Source organism: Aulonocara stuartgranti (genome assembly GCF_965226115.1).
Source record: "Aulonocara stuartgranti genome assembly, chromosome: 23".
NCBI classification, from domain to species: domain Eukaryota; kingdom Metazoa; phylum Chordata; class Actinopteri; order Cichliformes; family Cichlidae; genus Aulonocara; species Aulonocara stuartgranti.
This window is the reverse complement of record NC_138958.1, coordinates 23,532,258-23,554,272: the sequence shown is the minus strand read 5'-3', so window position 1 is coordinate 23,554,272 and position 22,015 is coordinate 23,532,258. Positions and strand designations below refer to the sequence as shown.

Sequence of the window (22,015 nt, the reverse complement as noted above, 5' to 3'; positions counted from 1 at the left end):
ACTATATAACGAGTCTATCATATATCACATGATGACTGATTTGTGATATCATTGTTACCATGGGTAACCTCTGGAGCTGAGAAGAGGTAAAAACTACAGTTCCTCTAGTGGCCACTTGAGGAACTGCAATGTGGTCAGTTCCCAAAGTCTCCCATGTTTAAAATAATGTTTACAGCCTGGTACAAATAAAGGTCGCAGCTTCTTTGATCCATGTGGGTGACTGAGTAACTCGATTTCTCTGTTTGTGCCCTTGGAGCCTTCTGGAGGGTTTTTAATGGAGTGTCTGACTAATATAATTTCTTGCTATGTAGTTTTTTTCCTTTCCTAGTATCTTGTATGTATTCATTGTGCTTCCTTTGCTTCCTTTTTTTTTTAAACATACTGTATTGCAGTAAAAACAAATGCAAAGCGCAGGCTTTTGTTATTAGCCCTGCTGAAACTCATTTTAATACACCTGACATAATTTTGAGCACAATTATTATTTTATTCATGCGGCTACACCAATTTAGTAAAATTAGTTTAAATGTTTAGTTATAAATATCAAGCGTTTTGATCACAAGTTCACTTACTTTTCCAAAAACAGTGATACTTATTTCAGGAACCTTGAACATGTTGTTATCTATTTAAACTGTTATATCCTGGCATAAAAAAATGTTGCCAATAAAAAAGGAAGCAGAAATTTAAACGCAGTTTTAAAGATAAGATTTTATGAAAGTTTGACCTTATTTGACCTTGAAGGAGAGGTCAGAGGTCCAGAGTAACATGATATTTACAACAGCATATATCACCCCCTACATGCCTGCACGTTGTCAGTACAAACCATACCAGTAAGAAACAGTATTAGCATCACTACATCATTCAAAAAGTGAATTCCAAAAATCTTGCTGTTTATGTAACATGTGAAAATACATGTTAAAGATGTTTTTGATTCACTCCAAAAGGCCCAGCCTCAGGGTTTTTGTCCTTTGTGCCCTGAAAAGTGACTCCTTCTTTTTCACTTTTCCAGCAGGAAACTTAACTGTGTAACGGGAGGGAAACAAAACCATCAAATCAGGGCAATCTCATCTCAGAAAACACACCTGTCCAGGTCCACATCTGCATGCTGAGAGTATTGAGACATTTCACTGACATGCGATGGCATGATAGACACACGAGCGCAGGAGGGAGATGATTTGATTCCAAGCAAAAGATTGACTCCGTTATTTTAGCGAGGGAGGGTAATATGAGGGGAAACGTGTTGGGAGGGAAAAGAGAACAAGCAGCAGAAGGAGGAAGAAGAAGTGTTAAGGCTGGGCTAATAAGTGCAGGCGAGATGTGTTTGCTCAGCACCGAGAGGCGTTTCACAGGGAAGTGAGTGACACAGAGGGCTCCACGCTAAGCTTGACCAGATTGGATCTCGTGCCATTGGGGTGGCATCTCCGGGGAGCCGCCGCAGGATGCAACTCTAACTGCACGTGGAAGAGCACACACGCATGAACAAAAAAGTCCCTGCTGATTTTGCCTTATTTTACAGTTTGTTGGTGTGTGTGTGAAGGGGTTTGTGTCATTGCTTGTTCACACACACACACACACACACACACACACACACACACACACACACACACACACACACACACACACACACCTTCTTGCATATTTTAACAGTGTGCAGAAATGCTACGAGGCCAGTGTTAGCACGGAGCCACAGTGACAGCAGAGTCCAAAATCTGACTGCAAGGTGTTTCCTGCAGGGCGTCACGTGCACTGGTACAAATACAAATGACCCCACTGTCTCACTGTTCACTCGCTGACAGTGGCCGAGATACAACCCCCTCGTTCCTACAGCCGTCCCACCTCTACCCCCCCACCATAAAAAAAACCCCCAGTGGAGACCGTTGTCCAGCCAGAGCTTCCCTGCAAAAGCCAATCATTTTAGTGGCAGGACAGCTACTCGCTGAATGTATTCTGCTTTCATTATACCGAGCCTGAGGAGAGAGACCGTGAATGGAAGACAGAGAGGGAAAGGGGAGAGGGGAGCCAAATTAAAAGACTACTGTAGCCCCGCATACATTCAGTTTCAAACCCATATTTAATTCAGTGATTGATTTGTTCATTAAAATACATCCCATTACTAATTATTCCATTAATAATCCAATACCTAATGAAAAAAAATGCTCCTAATATGAGTGTGAGAGGGAGCGGGAAAAAGAGGGAGGAGAGAGATTCACTGAGTGAGATATAGAGGAGATGCAGAAACAGATAGGAGGACACGTGTAAATATGAGCACAGGGGGGTCATCTAAGGATCTGAGGGCTGAAGTGGGAAATGTAGGACATGATATAGAGACACAGGACCACACAAAATAAGAAAACAAATGATAACATAGGCACAAATGAGGAAAGACAGGAGATGTGGGGGGTAACAAGAGAATTAAAGAAGGAATTTAAAATTAAAAAAGAAGATTGAACGTACTGTAAAACAAATGGCAAAAAACAGAACAGGAAAATACAGAAATATAGAAAACAAGCAAGAAACTATAAGAAAAGAAAATGTCAAAATTAAGTCAGAAGGAAGGAAGGATGGGAAGACGTGTAAAAAGGATATGGGAAGAAAAGAATTAGTTAAGAAAAAACTGAAACAGATGAAAGGAAAGAAAAGAAAAAGGAAGTAAGAGACAATGACATGGAAACAAAATAAGAAGAAGAATGAAAATATTGTGGAAATGAAAGAGAAAGAAGAAGGAAAAAGAAATGATGTGGAAAGAAAAGCAGAAAGGAAGGAAATAAATGGAAATGGAGCAAAGAAAGGGGAAAGGGAAGGATAAATGAAAGGAAGACAGGACGGGGTTATGATGAAAAAACAAAATCGAATGTGAAGAGAAAAGGAAGAAGGGTGTCAAAAAGAAAAGAAGAGGAAAATGAATGAGTGTAATAAAAATAGAAAAAAGAAAGAAAGGACATAAAGAGGAAGTCCTGGAAAAAAAACGAGGAAAAGAAACAACAGATGAGTGAGGAAAACCGGCAGAGGGATAAAGGAAAGAGCATAAAAAGGAAAGGAAAGATCGAGACTTATAATTTAGAGGCTATTCACACACATCTAAAGAGACCTCTGTGTGGGTTATGTGTGCAAGTGCATGTGAGTGTCAGTCATTGTGTGTGTGTGTGTGTGTGTGTGTGTGTGTGTGTGTGTGTGTGTGTGTGTGTGTGTGTGTGTGTGTTCGTGTGTGGCAGTGGGAGTGAAACAGCCCTGAGTGTGGCTCTAGATTAATGGGGGCCATTATCTCAATGCCCAAAACACTCAGTGATGAAGAGTCACTGCCTGGCGACAGGCCTCGGCCAATCAATTTGTGGCACAGCAGTCACCTGCCCGGGTCAGAGCCCACATACGGCGGGTGTTTGTGTAGTTGTTGTGGTAGCGGTGCTGGGGGGGACTGGCAAGTTGCCACCACGTTACAGTATGGTGAAAAATGAAAAACAGCCTTCCTGTGCCAGGGTTTCATGGTTTTGGCAGCATGCACAGATAGCTCCACAACTGTTCTGGGAACTAAATTATATTTATATTTTATTCAAAATAATATGCTTGTTCAGGTAGTTGTACTTTAGAATTCCCAATTAGTTTTTTACGGCCTTAAAGCTACACTACACTGGATGTTATGGACAATTCTTAAGCAGGACTGCATGAAACAATTAAGGAGCAGGACCCACAAAGTCCAAACTGTTAACACCTTCAGGAAGATCATCATATGTGATGATAAACTTAGTATTCAGCTATGACCCAGACCCCTAAAAAACATCTGTTAGTCTAAAAGCAAAACAAGACGCACTGGGTCAACAGCACACTCGCCATGAGTTCTAGAAGTTATGTCCAGATGCTTCTGAGGGGAAAACCCACCTGACCCAAGTGCACCTGTCCACAAAGCACCAGAAATAGCATTTTAAAGCAATACTAACACAATCTTTCCTATTTGGGAAGGGGACAGTGGCTACATTTGTATCAGGGATGTGTTGTTAACTTTTAGAGGCAGATTTATGAAATGCCGTTCAGGCTGTTGTATTGCTTTGATTGCACTTTATACACATTAAGATAGTGAAGCCAGAACCTCATAGATTTTAAACAGATTCAGCAATTCCTTAACAGATAACAACAAATTTGGTGCAGATAGTGAAGTAACTGTAAAATGATACAGGTGCTTGGAAACCTTCCTTTTTATAGGAATATAACCAGAATACAACCAGTTGGCAGCCAGCTTTGAGTCCCCTATGGCAAAGGGACATGCTGCAAAAGAGTTAAGCCCATCAGTGCAGAGTGACTCAGACTGATTCCAGTGTATTGGCCCTGTCTGCACTCATAAAGTAGACAGAAATTATTTGCAAAACAGAGAATGAATGCAACTGGTGCCATTTGGAATTTGGTCACTTAAAGACAGGCTCCCTCCCACCAGCCTACCTGTGTAATTGTGTCCACAGTGTTTCAAACCCCAAATATTTATATAATAATGGATTGGATTTATATGGCGCTTTTCAAGGCACCCAAAGCGCTTTACAATGCCACTATTCATTCACTCTCGCATTCACACACTGGTGGAGGTAGCTACAGTTGTAGCCACAGCTGCCCTGGGGCAGACTGACAGAGGCGAGGCTGCCATATCGCGCCATCGGCCCCTCTGGCCATCACCAGTAGGCGGTAGGGTAAAGTGTCTTGCCCAAGGACACAACGACCAGGACAGAGAGCCCAGGGATCGAACCGGCGACCTTCCGGTTACAGATACGCTTCCCAACCCCCTGAGCCACGCAACCACTAATTTTTCCTAGAAATGTCATGATAAGATTCCTCAAGTTGCTCCACCGGCACTGCAAACTTGTTACAATCAGACTAAATTGCATTTTTTTGGTCTGCATGTTGCATGTAATACTTTCACCACTGATAATAGAGTGTACTGGTAAAACTTCTGCAATAATCTTGAAATTTCTGAATTTGTTATTAAATAACTGTGGCAGTTGTACTTTAGCTAAAAAAAAAAAAGCTTGACATTTTCCTGAAATCTGCTTGTAGGCAGTTTAGATGAGAAAGCCGGTAACACACTCATGTCTGTTCATTAAATGTGAAGTTGGAGCCACTGGTAGTTGAGCTTAGTTGAAGGGTAACACCAGGCTCTCGCCAGTGTCTGAAAAACAACCGGACATACATGAGTGCTATCAGTCATCCAGTCCAACTCTTACCAAGTAGTTGAAGCAGGTGATTTCACAAAATGTCAAAGTGTTTCTCTGTAAAGACCTGACTATCACTGTTAGTACTCATGATACAATGGGGTGCGTTTGATGAATGCGTATGCAGCAGTTCACAGTGGATGCTTGGTCTGGTGCCATATGTCGAGCGACCTTTTGTATGCTGTTTCTTGAACTCTGTTTTTTGTGTTTTTTTTATATACCTTTTCCTCCCACCTCTTTCAAAGCTAACTGAAGAGCAAGGGGAAATTATTTTCCCCTTTGCTAGAAAATTGTGCGTCTTCTGAAGGATGCTCTTTCTCCTGGAGAAGAGGTTCCTCGTCATTACCTTGAGAGTGCCAAGATCACTCAGAGAAGAGGGCTCTGAGTTATTTATTCGGCTCACATGCCCAAACACACACAAGCACGTGTGCAGATAGACAGGGATGCAAAAACATACACCACAGAGAAATTCAGTCTTTTTCTGGCTTGAAAAATATCTTAGAGCTATGTGATGGAGGACCTGTGAGGAGGATCCAAGAGGCTAACTTAACACAAAAGAACCACGCTACCTTGGTCCCCCGCTGTGAGCATTTTTAACTCCGTGCACTGGGCTTGTGTGGCTTAGAAAACCCATGCTGCTAAATGGGCTCCCTGCAGTACCTGGCAACACCTTACTGTAAGAAGGGGGTGGGGCTCATAAGAAGTCAAATTGATTCTCTTCTATTGGCTGAATACCACACCAGGTCATACACGTGACTATACCTTTGAAAGGCAACCATTTTTTTGTGTGTTCCAGCATGAGCTTTCTGGTTCAAACCCAACACAACACATCAATTTTTCCCCCATACAAAAAAACACAGCTATGTTCACAGTCACTCATGTGAGATTTCCTAAAAATCACTGATTTTCAAAAGTACCTGTATATGTACCTTTTAATTAGAGAACATCAAACATGGGTTTCTGGGATCAGTTCTGATACTTCTCGAATAAAAAGTATTCAGGTAGCAATATATGGACCTATATTCTTCACATTTCTTACAAATCCATGTAGTATGCTAGAGCTACGCTGAAAAGGGAAAATAATGGGATCACTCTGAATATATTTGGTTATAGTGGGCATATACAGGAGTTAGAGTAGGTCATCTTTTAACTGGAAGGTTGGTGGTTTGATCCCTGACTTCTCCATTATGCATGCCAGTTATCCTTGGGCAAGATACTGAACCCCAAGTTGCATCCATTGGAGGGTGAATGTTTGAAGGAAAGCACTTAAGCATAGCAAAAAGTGCATGTTTGACTGGGTGACTGTGGCATGTTTTAACTGCTTTGAGTGTTCAGGAACAGAAGAAAAGGACTATATATAAGGACCAGCCCATTAATTGTGCAACTAGCAGCTCGGATTATAAATACTAGCCTCTCAGCAACTCGGGTTGACAAGCTATTTGATTTTTATTTCTAGACTGCACCAGGCTTTTTCATTTTTTTAATCAGGCTGTTGAAAAGTCAAATTGGAAGCTGAATTCATTAAACAGCTTGGTAGAAAGATGTGTTCATTTTTGATTAAGTGTGCTTCAAGCTGATATTGGCAACACTGTTTCAACCGAAGTTTGCATAAGAGCATCTCTGAACGCACAACACAGCGAACCTTAAAACAGAAGACCACACCGAGAGCCACTCCTGCCAAATAAGAACAGGAAACTGAAGGGAAGGAAAAGGGAGTCAACTCTGGAAGTAGCAAGCTGCAACTAATAAAGTCTTTCTTCTAAATGCTTATCTTAAAAAAGATTATTTTAAACTCGGAATCACACAAAGCTAAATGAAAAAGAAGCTGGAAATAAAGACTACAGGTCCCCTACATCCTCTGACGAAAGTTAAAAGTTCCAGTGCCTTCGACGATTAGAACTTGTCTGAGAGTCACCCCTGAGTCAGGACTCTTTACTCTTTGTTAGATTTTTGTTTTTGTTGATACTCTACCTTGAAAACAAAATAAGCCTTTCAAACAACACACTGAGATGCTGCCACTGCAAATGTAGTTCTCAGTGATGAGTCATTTTAACATTGCAAATCATGGCCTGTCATTAAGCCCCAGGTGGTGACAATCCAGCCAGCACGCTGATAGCTGCTAGTTATTGATAATAATGGAAACAATAAAGGGAAATACAAGCCTGTTTAGGGCTAACAGGAACAGTTTGTCTCTATTCCTCCACTATGCCGATTCACTAATTCACTCAATAAAAACAAATTATCCAAATACGATTTTCAATCAGACGAGCAGCTTCATTCCAACCCTACATCAAGACTGAACAGCTGTTATTGGTACTGGTCACAATCAGTTGAATGCCACAGTACAGGAAGGGTAGAGGATGGTTTTGAATAGTCTCCCCTTGCTCTCCATCGCCTTCAAAACTACCACAACCTGACATTTCCCCTCCTGCTACCACAGGTGAAACTAAATCCAATTACAGCAATAAGTACCTCCTTAAGTAACCTGTTCCTCAGGCTCTTGGGAATCATCTATCATTGGAGAATAAAGGGTTAAGCCCTCTCACGCTAACCCACCTCCCACTAACCCTGTGAACCCGACGCTCTCATCGCTGACTCAGAGTGATGAAACAAGAGAATACTTTGCCAATACAAATCAATTCTGATAAAAAGTGCTTTAGAAACAGGCAATTATCTGAAGAATACTCTGTGAATCGCTTTTCATACACATTCTGAACACACAGTTTTGTCATGCTATCACACCAGTTTTCAGGGGTTAATGTTAACATTAGTGTGGTGTTAGTGTGTTTATAGCTGAAAACAGGGCCTGCGTGTATAAGAACAGTGTTTGGTGCAGTAGGCATTTCTTACTGTGGTTTTATTTACTACACAAACATTGCTTTAAAGTGCACATGTACGTTATTTGATGAAAACTTAAACAGAACCAGTTTTTGAGAACAAAAACCAGCACTGCCTGTGTACAGTAAGGTCCATGTTTGACAGCTTTATCAGTTTAGCAGCAGATACAATAAAAGATTAGCAAGTCATCAAAGTAATGATAAGCAAAAATGATAGACCTGCTGGAACAGATGAAGAGCCGTTCAGGCTCTCACTCACTACATATGAAAATCAGATCACTGCATAATAAACGTAATATATTATATGGTAGGTGAAGAACCAGAATCTGGTTTCAGTTTGCAATCCAAAGTGTATTTACCTAACTACAGTTGGCTGAACTTTGACTGCGTACGGGTTAAAACTCCGATTGGATATTTAAAAAAAAATGAACACGTTGGCTACAAAGCTAATTTACAACCACAGGTTCTTATCTGATGTCCTCTGTTTGATGTTTTTAGTTTCTCCTCTTTCATTCCCAGACTGTAGACAAGCATGTTACATGTCTGTCTGATGACCCTAACTGGTGGGTTCCCATATTGCTAGCACTTTATCTAGCAAAGCGTTGCTAAAGAAAAAATAAAAATAAAACACTACTCAAATACTATTTTATACTAAGAGTTATCATCAGATTAGATACTCATTTGCAACAGTATCGATACGAACAGTGCCACCTTCAGTTGAAACACAACTTCAAACAGCACCGCTGGTAGCAGCCCCTCTCCTCACTAGCAGCTGAACGCATGAAAAGTAGTTAATATCAACAGACTGAACTACACTTTAAGATGAATTACAAAAGGTCAGGAAAGTTCCTGTTTGAAAAGTACTAAATGTCAACCTGGCCGGTGCACACATTAACATTGGCTGTTTAACAATTAGCAGTTACCTGCTAACCACATTAGTCGATTTATTAAGTTATTTTTACAGTAGAGGCTATGGCTGTGGCTAATTATGTCCTCTGTTTGATGTTTTTAATTTCTCCTCATTCATCGCTAGACTGCAATGAATGACCATTGAACGCGACAGGAGGTCATATTTGTCTGATAAATGGCCCCAGCCAATGGGTTCCAATGTTGCTCCTCCTTTTCTAGACCAGGGTCCAAAAATCAATACTAGGAATTATTATTGGATCAACATTATCAACATTATCGATATGAACAGTGTCAACTTTGCCTCCTTCAACTGACACAACTTCCCACAGAACCGTTGCAGACCGTCAGGTCACAGCCCCTCCCCTCACTAGCAGCTGAACACGTGAATAGTAGCTGATGTCAAAACTAAACAATTTATGAGGTATGTTAGATGTCAGTAAATCTTCTGTTTCAATATTAAAATATTAAACAGTTATATCATAAATGTTGACATAGCTGGTGCACATGCTAATGTTAGCCATTAAACTATTAGCAATTATCAGATAGCAACACTGGCTGATCTATTAAGTTATTATAATGGTAGGAGCTAGTGGCCATGGCTTATAACAAAAAGATAATATTAATATTGGACCTAGTCAGCAAACATTATTAGTGCTTCCTATTGGTAACATTAGTAATGTTAACAGAATACATTATTCCCACTATTCCTAAATCCAGAGATTAAAAAGATATTAAGTATAAAAAAAAAAGATTTTTAGAAATTGTACCAGCAAGAGCATCTTAAGATATAGTTGTCATATATCAATTCACTGTTACATCAGAAAAAAAGAAAACAGTGATGTGATTGATGTATTATTCTCATCTTTACAAAAAACAAAGACTGTGAATTTTTTGGGTATTTTCCTGAGTATTATATTTCGTTTGAAATTTCAGCGATAATCCTAATCTAAAGAGTTTGTTAGCATAATGAAGTATGTAAACTTTACAACTATACTGAGATATTTTTTATAATCCCCCCGTTTTTCCCCCTTATTTGCTTCATGAGACTTTTTCCACTTCAGATTCTGACACATTTTATATTAGGGGTTGCGTCAGAAAGGGTAACAGGTGTAAAAATCTGCCAAATCAAATATGCAGAGCTACCTGCTGTGGCAACCCCTTGGGAAAATGGGGCGCTGCCAAAATGGAAACGGAAAGCTTGCTCACTTCCTTTTGAAGTTGGATTAATGGCATAAATGAAGCTGTGTTTTTCGGACCATCCCGACTGGTTTAGCGCAGATACGATGGAGTTGTTCACTTTGTCCAAAACCTCTGATGTATATCCAGACCAACCAGCTAGCGAAACAGCTACGATTTTAAATTACAAAAACATTTCCTGGAGGCACAGTCGAGCTGGTTCCTTTGTCTCTTTGCTCGACTTAAACCTCGACGGGCAGAAGTGCTCAGAATCCAAAACTTTAACAGCATTAAAGTCAAAAGTTGTTCCCTTGTCTTAACTGCGATCAGTGTGATCAGCGGTAAGTCAGACTTCTGTCAGATCCTCTTTTGCATGTACCGCTTCCAAAACTGATGGGGGGATGCCTCTGTATCACAGCAGATGTCTGCCTGCACAGCATGTAATTGCAGCCAGGCACCCCACTGCCATCCCAGAGTTATAACTCAGAGAAGTTAAATCTTACCAGGCAGTTACACTATCAAGCACTCTGGCTGCATCAACCTAATTTGCAAACAAAACACAAATGTTCTTTGGGTAAGCAAAAGCACGCACACAGTATTTCAAGCCTTACTGCTGTTTCAACGATTCTGAGTGCAGATTTTGTTTGGGCAGCAAAGAATGGGTCTGTAATTTAAATGTTTGTTATGACGCTGAAAGAATATGCTGGCCATGATCAGGGCCTCCATGTCGAATGCTTCAAGGACAAGCTCCAAGGCAAGCTAGGCCTCAGTCTTGCTCACCGTCAGTAACCTATCATGTCATTTAAAGGGCTGTGAAAACTGATTTACACCTGAATTTCAACAGCAACACACTGCGGCGCTCTATATTGTTTTTCAAATGCATGCAGCTGCTTTTTTGATTTTGTTATGACTGCTCTGGGTTTGCATAATGTAGATGTTTATACAGTTCCACAAAGCCTGGAAAACTACAACAGAAACCCAAGTAAGTAAAGCATCCAACTGAAAGGTCGGCAGCTTAGGGACATTTGTGTTTGTGATAGCAGCTCAAAAATTGTTTTGAAAGCTGTTTAAATACAAATTTGGAAAGTGCAATGAGATCATATTTTAGAAAAAAAATCACACTCGTTCGGTTTGACACTGCACTTGGCAAGCCTCTCCATGTCACCTTCAGCCAAATTTTTGGCTGGGGATGAAAAAAAATAAGGCAGACTCGTCCAACAAGAACACAAATCCATAAAATCCAATGCCGCCCTCACACCTGCCAGTAGTACAGTAATGCACAAACACCACAGCACAAACAGACGCCGTCCTCTTTCGACCTGATTATAGTCATTTACCTTTGCAATTTGGACACACCAGTTGAGCAGCAGCTGCGATCCAATGTTGTCCTTGTGCTCGTGCACATAGTCGAGGAGGCAGCCGTGGGGCATGAGCTGGGTGACCAGCTGGATGGTGGGGCTCAGGCAGACACCGAGGAGACGCACCAGGTGGGGGTGCTCCATGCTGGCCATGATCAGGGCCTCCTGGGTGAGAGGGGGGGAAGGAGGACAAAAATGGACTAAGAAGACTGCTGACTTACAGGGTTCAAGAAACTTCTCTTCAGATACTTTGGAGCTTCTTTGCTTTCTGTACTATATTTGTGTCGCATTGAACACAATTTTAAGCTTGCAGCTTCCCCCTTTGACCTTTTTGCGCAATTTCAATATCATTAAATTGTAGTCATATATATTTTTGTTATTTTTAGTTGGCACACTGAAATCTGAAAAAAAGAACCTGATTCAAAAGGTGGCAATGTGTGAAAATTTATTTGTAATCTAGTTCCTGAAAATTTGCTCATTTAGCGTGTGGAAACAACCCACACTGGGCTGTTTGTGACCTGGTTAAAAAATTTAAGGAAAAACATGAAACTGAGACCAACATCCTCCTATACGTCACAAATTCATGACCATTCAATAAAACCTCCACCAATTAAAATGACGGACAACAATGGAGAAACGTCCTGCTTCTTTTTCTATACTATTACTGTACCTGCCCACTCTGGAGTATTGTCTGATTAGTCTGTGTTTGGTGGTTGCTAGGCAATGTGATGACTTCATAATATATCATGCATAATTCAGGTTTAGTAGACATAAAATCCAAAATTAAAATGATCTGCTGCTTTTTTCAGGTGTTGTAGGTGCAAAAAAAAAATCTGATATTTTGAAAAAAGTTAGCATCATCAAGACACACACAGGGAGCCGTTTGGCACTTTGGTACCTTGATGCACTAGCTGTGAAAATACTGATGCTGATTAAAGAGGGAAACAGTTCATTTTTAGATGTTGGAAAGATGGTGATGCAATGAGATGAGTTTATCAACCAGGAAACTGCCATGTTTTCACACACTCAACATTCACATTATCTCACTGAAGTCTTTGTGGTAAGATTTACGCAAACACTGAGGTTTATTTCAACTTAAATTTGATATCATAGGAAGTAGAGATTGGTGCACAACTGCACAATGATATTTATCTAGTGATATTGTGTGGATAAAGGCACACAAAATATCAATATTTTATTACATAAATAAAAATCTTACAAAGTACTCATCTTATGCACCGCCATCCTGACATAATATTAACTGAGAGGCCTTATATTAAATCAGCTCAACTAAAAACCATCACACACTAGACACAATTAGCCTGATAAAGCTACCTCGTACTTCAGAGCAAGGTAACGGCTCAGGAAGGCGAGTAAAAAAAAAAAATTGGACATTTAAAAGAAACATTAGTGACCCGTGACTAAATAGCTGCCCAGAGTTTGGGGGTGTTGAACACTCGTGACCACTTTTAATCTCAAGGCGACTGCACAGGTTGCCTGATAGGAGGCAACCTTTCTGCAAACAATTGCAGTCTGACTTGGACGGCTTGCAAACACTATCAGAGAGATTGTTAAAGGTCTGCAAATAATTGCTTTCTGATTTATAAAAGCAGACAGGCTGCAAACATGTTGGTATCAGTCTGATTGAATCTCAATGATTTTCCACGATTTATCACAGTTAATCGCTTATCAGAAACAAACTGCATTTAATTGCCAACTTGACCCCATCCAATCACAGACTGGTTGCAGACTGACTGTGTTACGTCAACATTTATGGCAGGTTTTAGTGTGCTTAACAAGCCTAATTTTGCAACACAACAATAACGGAGGCGAGGTAACCTCACTGAATAAAGCAGGTATTGACAACGTTTAACTCTAACTCAAGATACTGCAAAATGTTCAAAATCACAATAACATTGTTTTGTGTCGGGTGATTCCCGCCTCTAATGGGAACTCATACAAACAAAACTTGACGACTTTAACTCTTTAAAGTCATCAAGTTGTCAAGACATTCCTGTTTCAACATTTCCGTAAACCCAGTTTTTTAAGGCACTGACGCCAAAGGACACGTTGTCATAACATCTGACGCTCTGGGCTCAAAGTATGTTGGAATCTTTATTCTGGGTTTTTGTAGGAAAACAATCAACATTATAAATATTAAGTTTATTGAGCAGCATTAGGTTCTATTATCCTTTTTTTTCTATGACAGATCAAGCTGTTACCCTTGGATAACACTACAGTGTCTACCAAAGAATTCCTAATAGAAATGAAGTTAGATGCATAAATTAATATTTGTGAGATGATTACTATATCTGCATGCACAGCATCTGCCCTGAGTAAACTCATAGTGAGAGAAAACCCTGCAGAACCCTTCTTCAAAGCTGCACAAACACAGCCTTTTTAATCTATATTTTAGCATGCACAACACACAGAGGTTCTTAAATGATGCTCCAATTAAAAGAAAAAAAACACAGTGAAACGTGCATGCTTAGAATCCACGCTGCTGTCTAACACAAAGTTACTGCGCCTCTGATTCCAGAAGCTGCTTCAGAATTTCTCGCTCTTGTTGTCATTTTGGCGTGTAAATACATTTTCTGTCCTCCCTCTCCGTCTCTCTCTGCAGCAGATGGACGCAGGGGTCTGAACAGTTGGGAGTCAACGTTGGGTAATTGTTATTGCGGCGCTGCGAGCAGAAGGATGTGTGCCGGTGATGAAGTGTTATGATGGCGAGGACCGATACTTGTGGCCGGCGCGTATACGCGTTACGGCTGAGCAGAAGCTGCACTTCAGTGCCATCGCTCAGAAACACTCACTTCACTCGTTCTCGTCTCCTATTGCCTCTCTCGGGCTCTCTCTCTCTCTCTCTCTCTCTCTCACTGACATGCAGACACACTCTCTTGGCAGCTCTCGAAAACACTCACGCCCTCAAGGACACACACGCACACTTTCTCTCTCTCCGTCTTTGCATACGGCAAGCGGTTGAGGAGGTGTATATCCAGGCTTGGCCCCGGGGCAGCCGATGGATAGATGAGGTGCCTTTTTAAATTTAGATGCTAAAGAATGAGCTGAGAGGGAGAGAGGTGGTGGCAGTGTGGGTGGTGCGCGAGTAGATTAATTCTAAACAGCAGCGGGGCCATAGGCCGTCGTGAGGCTTTTGGCACCATCAGTGGCCTGATTTAAGCAGAGCCTCGCAGCACTGAAGTTGTGCCACTACTTTTTCACTTCTTAAAACCACCTGCTCCCCCTCTGCCCCCAACCACTCGCCATCAGCCACCTCTGCACCAGGAATGTGCCTCGCCTCGGGATCCAGAGAGGAAGGGAAAAAAAGGGGGAAGAGCACTTTTATTCTCAGACTGTGATCTCAATAGAGACCTGGGAGTCGTAAACTGTGTCGGGCTAAACTCTTGCTCCTGCTTTCTACTCTCCGGGCAAATGTTATGAGGATTTGCCCGTGTGTGTGTGTGTGTGTGTGCGTGTGTTTTGGTTTCCCTCTCATCTCCCTGAGCGCCGACCTCCATTACTGCCGGCTGACCCTCCTTTTCCATCTCGCTCCCTTGCTCACTTGCCCCCCTCACACACACTTGCACAAACAAGAGTTGATAGACTGGCAGAGCCGTGTGAAACTTGCGCCTGTGCTAGTGCGTGTGGGTGTCTGCGCGCGAGTGCTACAAAAGTGGAGCAGATGTATTAAATGAATGTATTGTCAGGGCCTTTACATTTCACACGTCACATAATCGAGTCAAATCCACATATTTGCAAACACGAGCAATTCACTCTGCATCTCTCGCAGGCAAGGCCACCCCACCCCGCCTCCCTCACCCCATGGGGAGGCTTATTTTTTGTTGCACAGAGCGTGTTTGGTTATGTGTGTGTGTGTGTGTGTGCGGACTTTCAGAGAGTGTTTGGAGCTGGCACTCCAGTGGCCAGTTTCTCAGTGGCGAAGCGTGAGCCTGCCTTTAGATTGCTGTTTAACAAGCCAGCAGACAGAGCATATTGGCTCTGGATGGACAGGGACGCCCACTGGGAGAGACACCGAGAAAGAGGAAGAGAGGGACCGATGAAAAGGAGGGAGATTAAAAAAAGTGCCCAGAAATGGGGAAACACAGGACGGAGCGCAGCTGTGTGTGCGACGGGAGAGAGAATAAAGTGGTTCGCACTGTGGTTGGTAGTCAGCTAGTTGTGAATAATGATTTTAGTGTTTGATTTTTGCATTAACATTCTTAGTATTGATTTTAGTGTTTGATTTTAGTGATTGATTTTAGTGATTGATTTTAGTGTTTGATTTTTGCATTAACATTCTTAGTATTGATCACTGTGTGATCAATACTAAGATTGCTTACTACTGCTTGTCATCTGTCTCGCAGTTGTTAGCACTATGCTACGTGTAAGGATCACGGATGGTCTATGAGAACTGGATACCAGACTCCGGCATGATATCAGTCCAATTAGCGTTCATCCAGCGTGGACACCTTCCTCTGGGTTGTGTGTCCAAGTGCACATGTGAGTGGGAGTGTCGCTACTCTTTAAATAAGCTTCCTCTGGCTTAACTGTACTGACCCACTGGGTTCAAGGTTATAAAAGGCTGTTTTTTGACTACTTTCAATTTCACCTTTAGAAACAGTTTACCTTGCCTTGTTAGGTATCATTCTTTTCAGCACAACCTCACATGTCTGACTTTGCAGTTATTTTTCATACTGTATTAACACATTAAAGGCTATTAACACATGTTTGCGCTAAAATATGCACTGTGTTTTCAATAACATATATGTGGTATCCAAATACGCCAAATATTTTCCTTTTAAGCACATTTTATATAAAACCAGTTTACCAGTAGGTCACCATCGTTATTTACTTCTCAATGCACTCTAGGTAGTGACGTCACATGGTTGCACCACATCGAGTTCACAGTTAGAAGCGCACTGGAAATGGCTTCTGTTCAACCTCTCCAGTTTCAACCAGAGCAAACCGAGAGAGATGATGAAAATAGTCAACCAGTACTTACTTTAGATGAAGATGAAAACAATCCGTCACACGAGGACGCGAGAGTGAGGGAAAACTACTGGTGTCTATGCGGCTACTGCTTGCCAATGGCAACGGCGACTGAGAGCGTTTGGTGTAAAGAGCTTAATTTTATGGTAGCAGCTATCCATGGTATCGCATAACCGCATGATAAAAACATTAATAGAATTCTAATTTCTATTATACAGTGAAATTACGATATCGTTATTTTTACAGATTCTCCATGCAACACAGTGCAGCAAAACTTTGAAGCCGTTGTGCCAAACTAGGTAAAATTTGTTTCCCCTGCGTTGGGAGCATACACTGGCCTTTCGAAATCATGGACTAACAGTATCCCACGTTCGTGATTTTTAGTTCATAAACACTTCTTATAATGACTAACTAGTCCAGAAATGTTGGAGATGTTAGCTCTTTATACAGTAAAATTACAGTGGGATACAAATAATATCAAAATGTGCTTAAAAGGAAAACATTTGGCGTATTTTAATACCACATATGTGTTATTGAAAGCAAAATGCATATTTTAGTGCAAACATGTGTTAATAGCCGGGGTTCCCTTTAACACAATGGAACTAAAATCACCAAAAAAAAGCACAAAATCTGAGAAGCAAAAAGTTCGATGTTTTTACTGTAACAACCACAAACATGTTAAACAAAGCATTTTTATAACTTGAAATGCAAACATAAATTGCACATTTTAAAAGATTATGTACAAATGCAGCAAAGAGCAAAGGTACAACTGTTTGCATTAAATGCAGCCGATGTCTCAGGTGTGTTTTCCCCATCAGGTGCCACAATAAGATGCCACACAAAGTATTTGTGCCACTTCAAGCACCAGACAGAGCGGCACATTACTGCCCCGACACCTCCGGGGTGTATCACTCCTCCTTTTGTCCCCCTGGAGACACTGGTGGCATCTTTGACTACACTACACGCTAACTACACACTCCAAACACGCAAAAGATCACAAATCTCTCTCAAATTTTAAAATCTGCTATCGACATCACTCTCTCTCTTTCGCCGCCGTCCCTTCCCTCTCTTCCTAAGCAACCAAATGCCATGTGCCAGTGAGGCCTGTCGAGTCTGAGATGTAGCTACTGGGTTTTTTGCAGTGTCTCTGAACACTGCACGATCTGACCTTGGACTGAATTAGCAGAGATGTCAACTCCTGGGATGATTGGGGACTATCTTGAATGTTTTTCTGCCTGTGAATAATCTTTCTCACTGCAGACTGACGGACTTCAGATTGTTTGGAAATGACTTTATAACTCAAACTGACAAAAACGTCTGCTTTTATAGAGGTGCTCACACTTCCTGATGATCAGGTAATCAAGAGTATTTAATAATCTGCATCAAGCTGCTATCTACCCCCTTAATTCATGTGGAAGCGGTGAGAGTGGAATTAGTTTTTCACACTCTGATTCTGCATTTTTACTTATCTTTGCCTAAAATTAGTAACGCAGCGACTTATGGCATGTCTGCTTGGTCTGAGCTTGTATTTACAAACTTTTTAAAACCTTAAAACTCAAAAGACGGGGTACTTTACTTGACTAATAATTACAACTGCGAGGCTTAATAACTTTTTTTTGCATGCTACTGATAACCTTTTATCCACATTGTTTTGCTAACAATTCAATTTCATTATTTTTTATGCTGTTCTCCAACATCTGCATATCACATACAGCTATTTCATTTACGTTCTCATTATAATCTATTCAAATCTTTATTCTGGCTGAATTAAAGGAAAGAAACAAAACACAGACCATGTTCGTCACATGCATAGAGTACAATAATGAGACATTAAGCTGACCTGTTTTTCCCAATCAGCAACCTGAAATGCAACAATACTCCATTTCAGTGCCACATAAGATCAAGAAGAGGCAAAAATCCCCCCAAATGAAAAGGTGGATTTGAAAACAACGGGATATTTGCTTTTAAAAAGACAGAAATGAACAGCTAGATGAAAGGGTTCATGATCCAGCATCCACAATTGTATAATGATGAGGCACCTTTTTGCACAACCTTGTGATAAATGAGACACAAAAGCTTGTGTATTTGAAAAAAAAGGAAAGAAAGAAAAAAATGGAAATTCCACCGCCTGCCCTTCCTCATCTTCCTCTCCCTTCCATCATTCCTGCATTGCTATAAAGCCATATCTCATAAACTAGTGCTGTTCTTTAATAGAGTCTTGTTCCATACATGGCTGGCTGTACAGCGTGGTGGAGTTCACTTTATTACAGGCTCCGACTGAGAAGGTGCTCTCGTAAGAATTTACCGCCAAATGCACAATTCCACAAAGCGACAGACCCGGCAGTCTCTGTGACAACGCTTTATGGCTCGCGCACGCACATTCACACACACACGGCCGAAAACAGATACAAATTGTTGCGATATAAATACTCACGTCCATGAACTCCACGTTGGCTTTAGGACCGGTGGTCTCATTGAGGATTTTAATAGCCACGGGGATCTTCACCGTCTCACCTTCTGGGACCCAGATGCCCTGAAATATACAAGCAATCACCATAAATGTACCCAATAAACAACCCCTGGCACACACTCACACACAGAGCTACCGCAGAACTGACTTTGAATGGTGGTTGTTGTGTTTAACTGTCTCCTGCAGCTCTAATAAATCCAACCCCATCTTCAAAAAATACCGTTGGCCTTCAACAATTAGCTCGTGCATAACTAAGTTTAAAACCCTTTGGATAAAGCGATTAGAAAAGACAAATATCACAATTTCAATTCACTTTATGAGGCTTAAATTCTGCTAAAAGCAAACTGCTGTGGGATTGTACTGCCATAAATTGCATGCAGATTAATTTAAATAAAATATGCCTTAAAACGGGCAGATGAGTAGAGGAATCCAGAGGAATTTGGAGCCAGCGGTAGAACGTGCAGTATTTATTTGATGGATTCTGCTGATTTTCGGGGTGCTATGAATAATTTTGCCAAGGGCAGCGAATTTGGCAAGCAAACAGCAACTTCTGTTCCAGGTCCTTGAGCCGCCCTCAGCTTGTGTCTGTCAGGAAACGCTGTGACAAAAGAAAAGGTTTGTGTTTGTTGTTCAGAGGTTGTTCTTCAACCGAGAGAGGTCTGACACCTATGCTGGTATTGGTATTGCCCTCCACACTTGCGTGATAAGGTCTATATTTTGTTTATTTTTGGGGACATTAGAAAAAATACCCCTCAAATATGACCTATGAAAGATATCTGAACATCAGGTGTTGATTGTCAACAACTGAATTTCTATTCAGTCACGTGACCACTTTACCATGCAGTCAAGCTCATTGTGACATCACTGGTGTAGTCCAGTCATCTTTCTGCCTGCCTCCTTCAGGCCCATCAGCCTCCACTCTGCAGACATTAAATATCACTGGTTATCTGTCATTCTAGTTTGCAGATGCTGTCACGCAACCCACCCGCCATTCTGGTCTAACCGGTAAATACCTGAAATTGAATTCCGTACATCAATAAATGATGTTCAATTCCTGCTAATGATCTCTCCTTATTTAAATCCCAAGTGGCGATTTCTAACTCAGAGCTCCACTTCAGTCACATCTACGTGTATCTTTTATAGAATCCTTCATCTTACCCTACTGCCAGGATGAAAGCTTTCAAAGGACGGTCAGCTACATGCGTTTTCACTCTGGACGGGTAAATAATGTCACCGTGTGGGAGAAGAGCAAGAAACTGATCATCATTAATACGTAGCTAGCTTAAAGAAGCTACTTAAATGATGTAAATCTTATGTTTTGTTGACTTGGACATTTACAGTGTAGGGCCATAAAAGTTCCAGTAGTGTTAATTTGTCAGTGTTGTGTCATAACATTGAAGTTGACCAAATATTTTACCAATATCCAGCAAATCATCTACAGTTTAAATATGTTGCTGTGGAGAAGCAGGGACTGGTGTGATTCAGCCTATACGGCAGGGTTAAGAGAGATGTGCTCACAGGTTGGTGCCATACTCTATGTCTACGCCAATCAGAAAGCTGTAACTAAACAGTGATTAGTGCATCTGATAGCACAGCAACTATCTGGCATTTTGGCTTTCAAAATACATGAAAAGCTGAAAGATGTGTTTTATTGTGTTAACACAACACAACAAGTTGTGACACACTGCTGTCCCCTACATACTGTAAGCTGCCTTTACAACTTAAAGGTATCAGCAATACCCTGTATTTACTTGATATTGATCGGCACCAGAGTCTGCAGGATGGCTTTACCACACACTGACCTTGTAGACTGTTCCGAAAGCTCCCGAACCCAAAATCTTCACCCTCTTCAGCTCTGTCTCTTTCAGGATCCGCAGCTGGGCCTGGTTTGGAGCAGTTCCACTGGGGGTCAGGGGCTCCACCAGCTGAGGAAGCAAAACACACAGACACACTCATATTAAGACTATTTATCCCACTCTCTGTCTCATCTGGTGCCAAGAATGTGAAGAAAACCTCCTGGCAGCTATTGTTTTTATTGCAAAGCTATCGAAAACTAGAAGTGTGCCTTTCTTTTACATCAAATCCAAATATTTTTAACCTCCTGCTACTTGGCACTGTGAATGCTAAAACACATCTTCAGAGCCACCGGGAGCATGCAGCAGGGTGAGGCCGCTCCATTTAAAATAATAAGTAAAAAGCAAGTCTAGGAAAGAGCGGTGGAAGGTGAACACAAGGTTTTTATTTGCAGCAAATAAAAAAAAGAAGCCAAAAAACTGAGACTGTACGGCCCTGATAGTTATGATTCTGCAACACACACACACATTTATGAAAGACAAATAATTCGGGGGTGTGAATGTGGAGTTCTGTCAGAACTGGCAGTTGCCAGAGTGGACAGCAGCGTGCCCACCACTAGGCAAATCACAGTCTGGTGTCAGCTGCTATCACAGTCGACAAAGAGCAGCAGCTCACCAGCTGTGCACATACAAAACAATTCCAATTCAAGGTTATGACAAGCCTCCTCCGCACGCCGCCTCCCTGCCAGTAACAGCTGACACTGAGCAGCATCCCAGCAGCTGGCCTGGCCACCCGCCTTCACCGCTAGCCGCTAAACAAAGCCTCGGCGACTAAGTATGAAAAAAGCAGGAGCTGGCACCTGTAACCGAGCCGTGAAAAGATCTGAGCCAGAGGCAAGAGAGAAAGCCACACACACATTTTCATCCAGGCAGCCTATAGTACACATCTCAGATCAAGCACACACACACACAAAGTCAATGCACCTGATCAATACGTGTCTTAATGAGCATATCGGGTCCCTCATTCGCTGCGGTTTATCAGCGGCATAATCACCCGGCTTGGCCACGACCATCAAACAATATAATGAGACCATATATCAGTCGGTCAGCCATACAAGCACTTACTCAATGTGATATAAAACCATCAGCACAATAGGACCGGCAATCGCAGCGCCGGTCCGGTCTGCAGAATAGATGACATTGCCCGCAGCTCGGCAATGACACGTCGTTTAATGGCTATTGTTATAGCCGGTCCTGAAGGCGCAGTGTAAAGCCCGCTGAGATGTCACTGCAGGTA

General features: G+C 41.5%; 1 protein-coding gene across 3 annotated transcripts in view; it reads right to left on the bottom strand.

Moving 5' to 3' along the window:
• The window catches only part of LOC309700966 (receptor tyrosine-protein kinase erbB-4-like), a 371,528-nt gene that overhangs the window by 49,234 nt on the left and 300,279 nt on the right, over positions 1-22,015 (bottom strand). For all 3 annotated transcript variants that reach the window (XM_082524896.1, XM_082524894.1, XM_082524895.1), the window contains exons 18-20: positions 20,728-20,850; positions 18,890-18,988; positions 11,446-11,631 (exon numbers count right to left, since the gene is read on the bottom strand). In XM_082524896.1, coding sequence (XP_082381022.1) covers positions 11,446-11,631; positions 18,890-18,988; positions 20,728-20,850 — 408 coding nt within the window. The remainder of the gene's footprint in view (positions 1-11,445; positions 11,632-18,889; positions 18,989-20,727; positions 20,851-22,015) is intronic.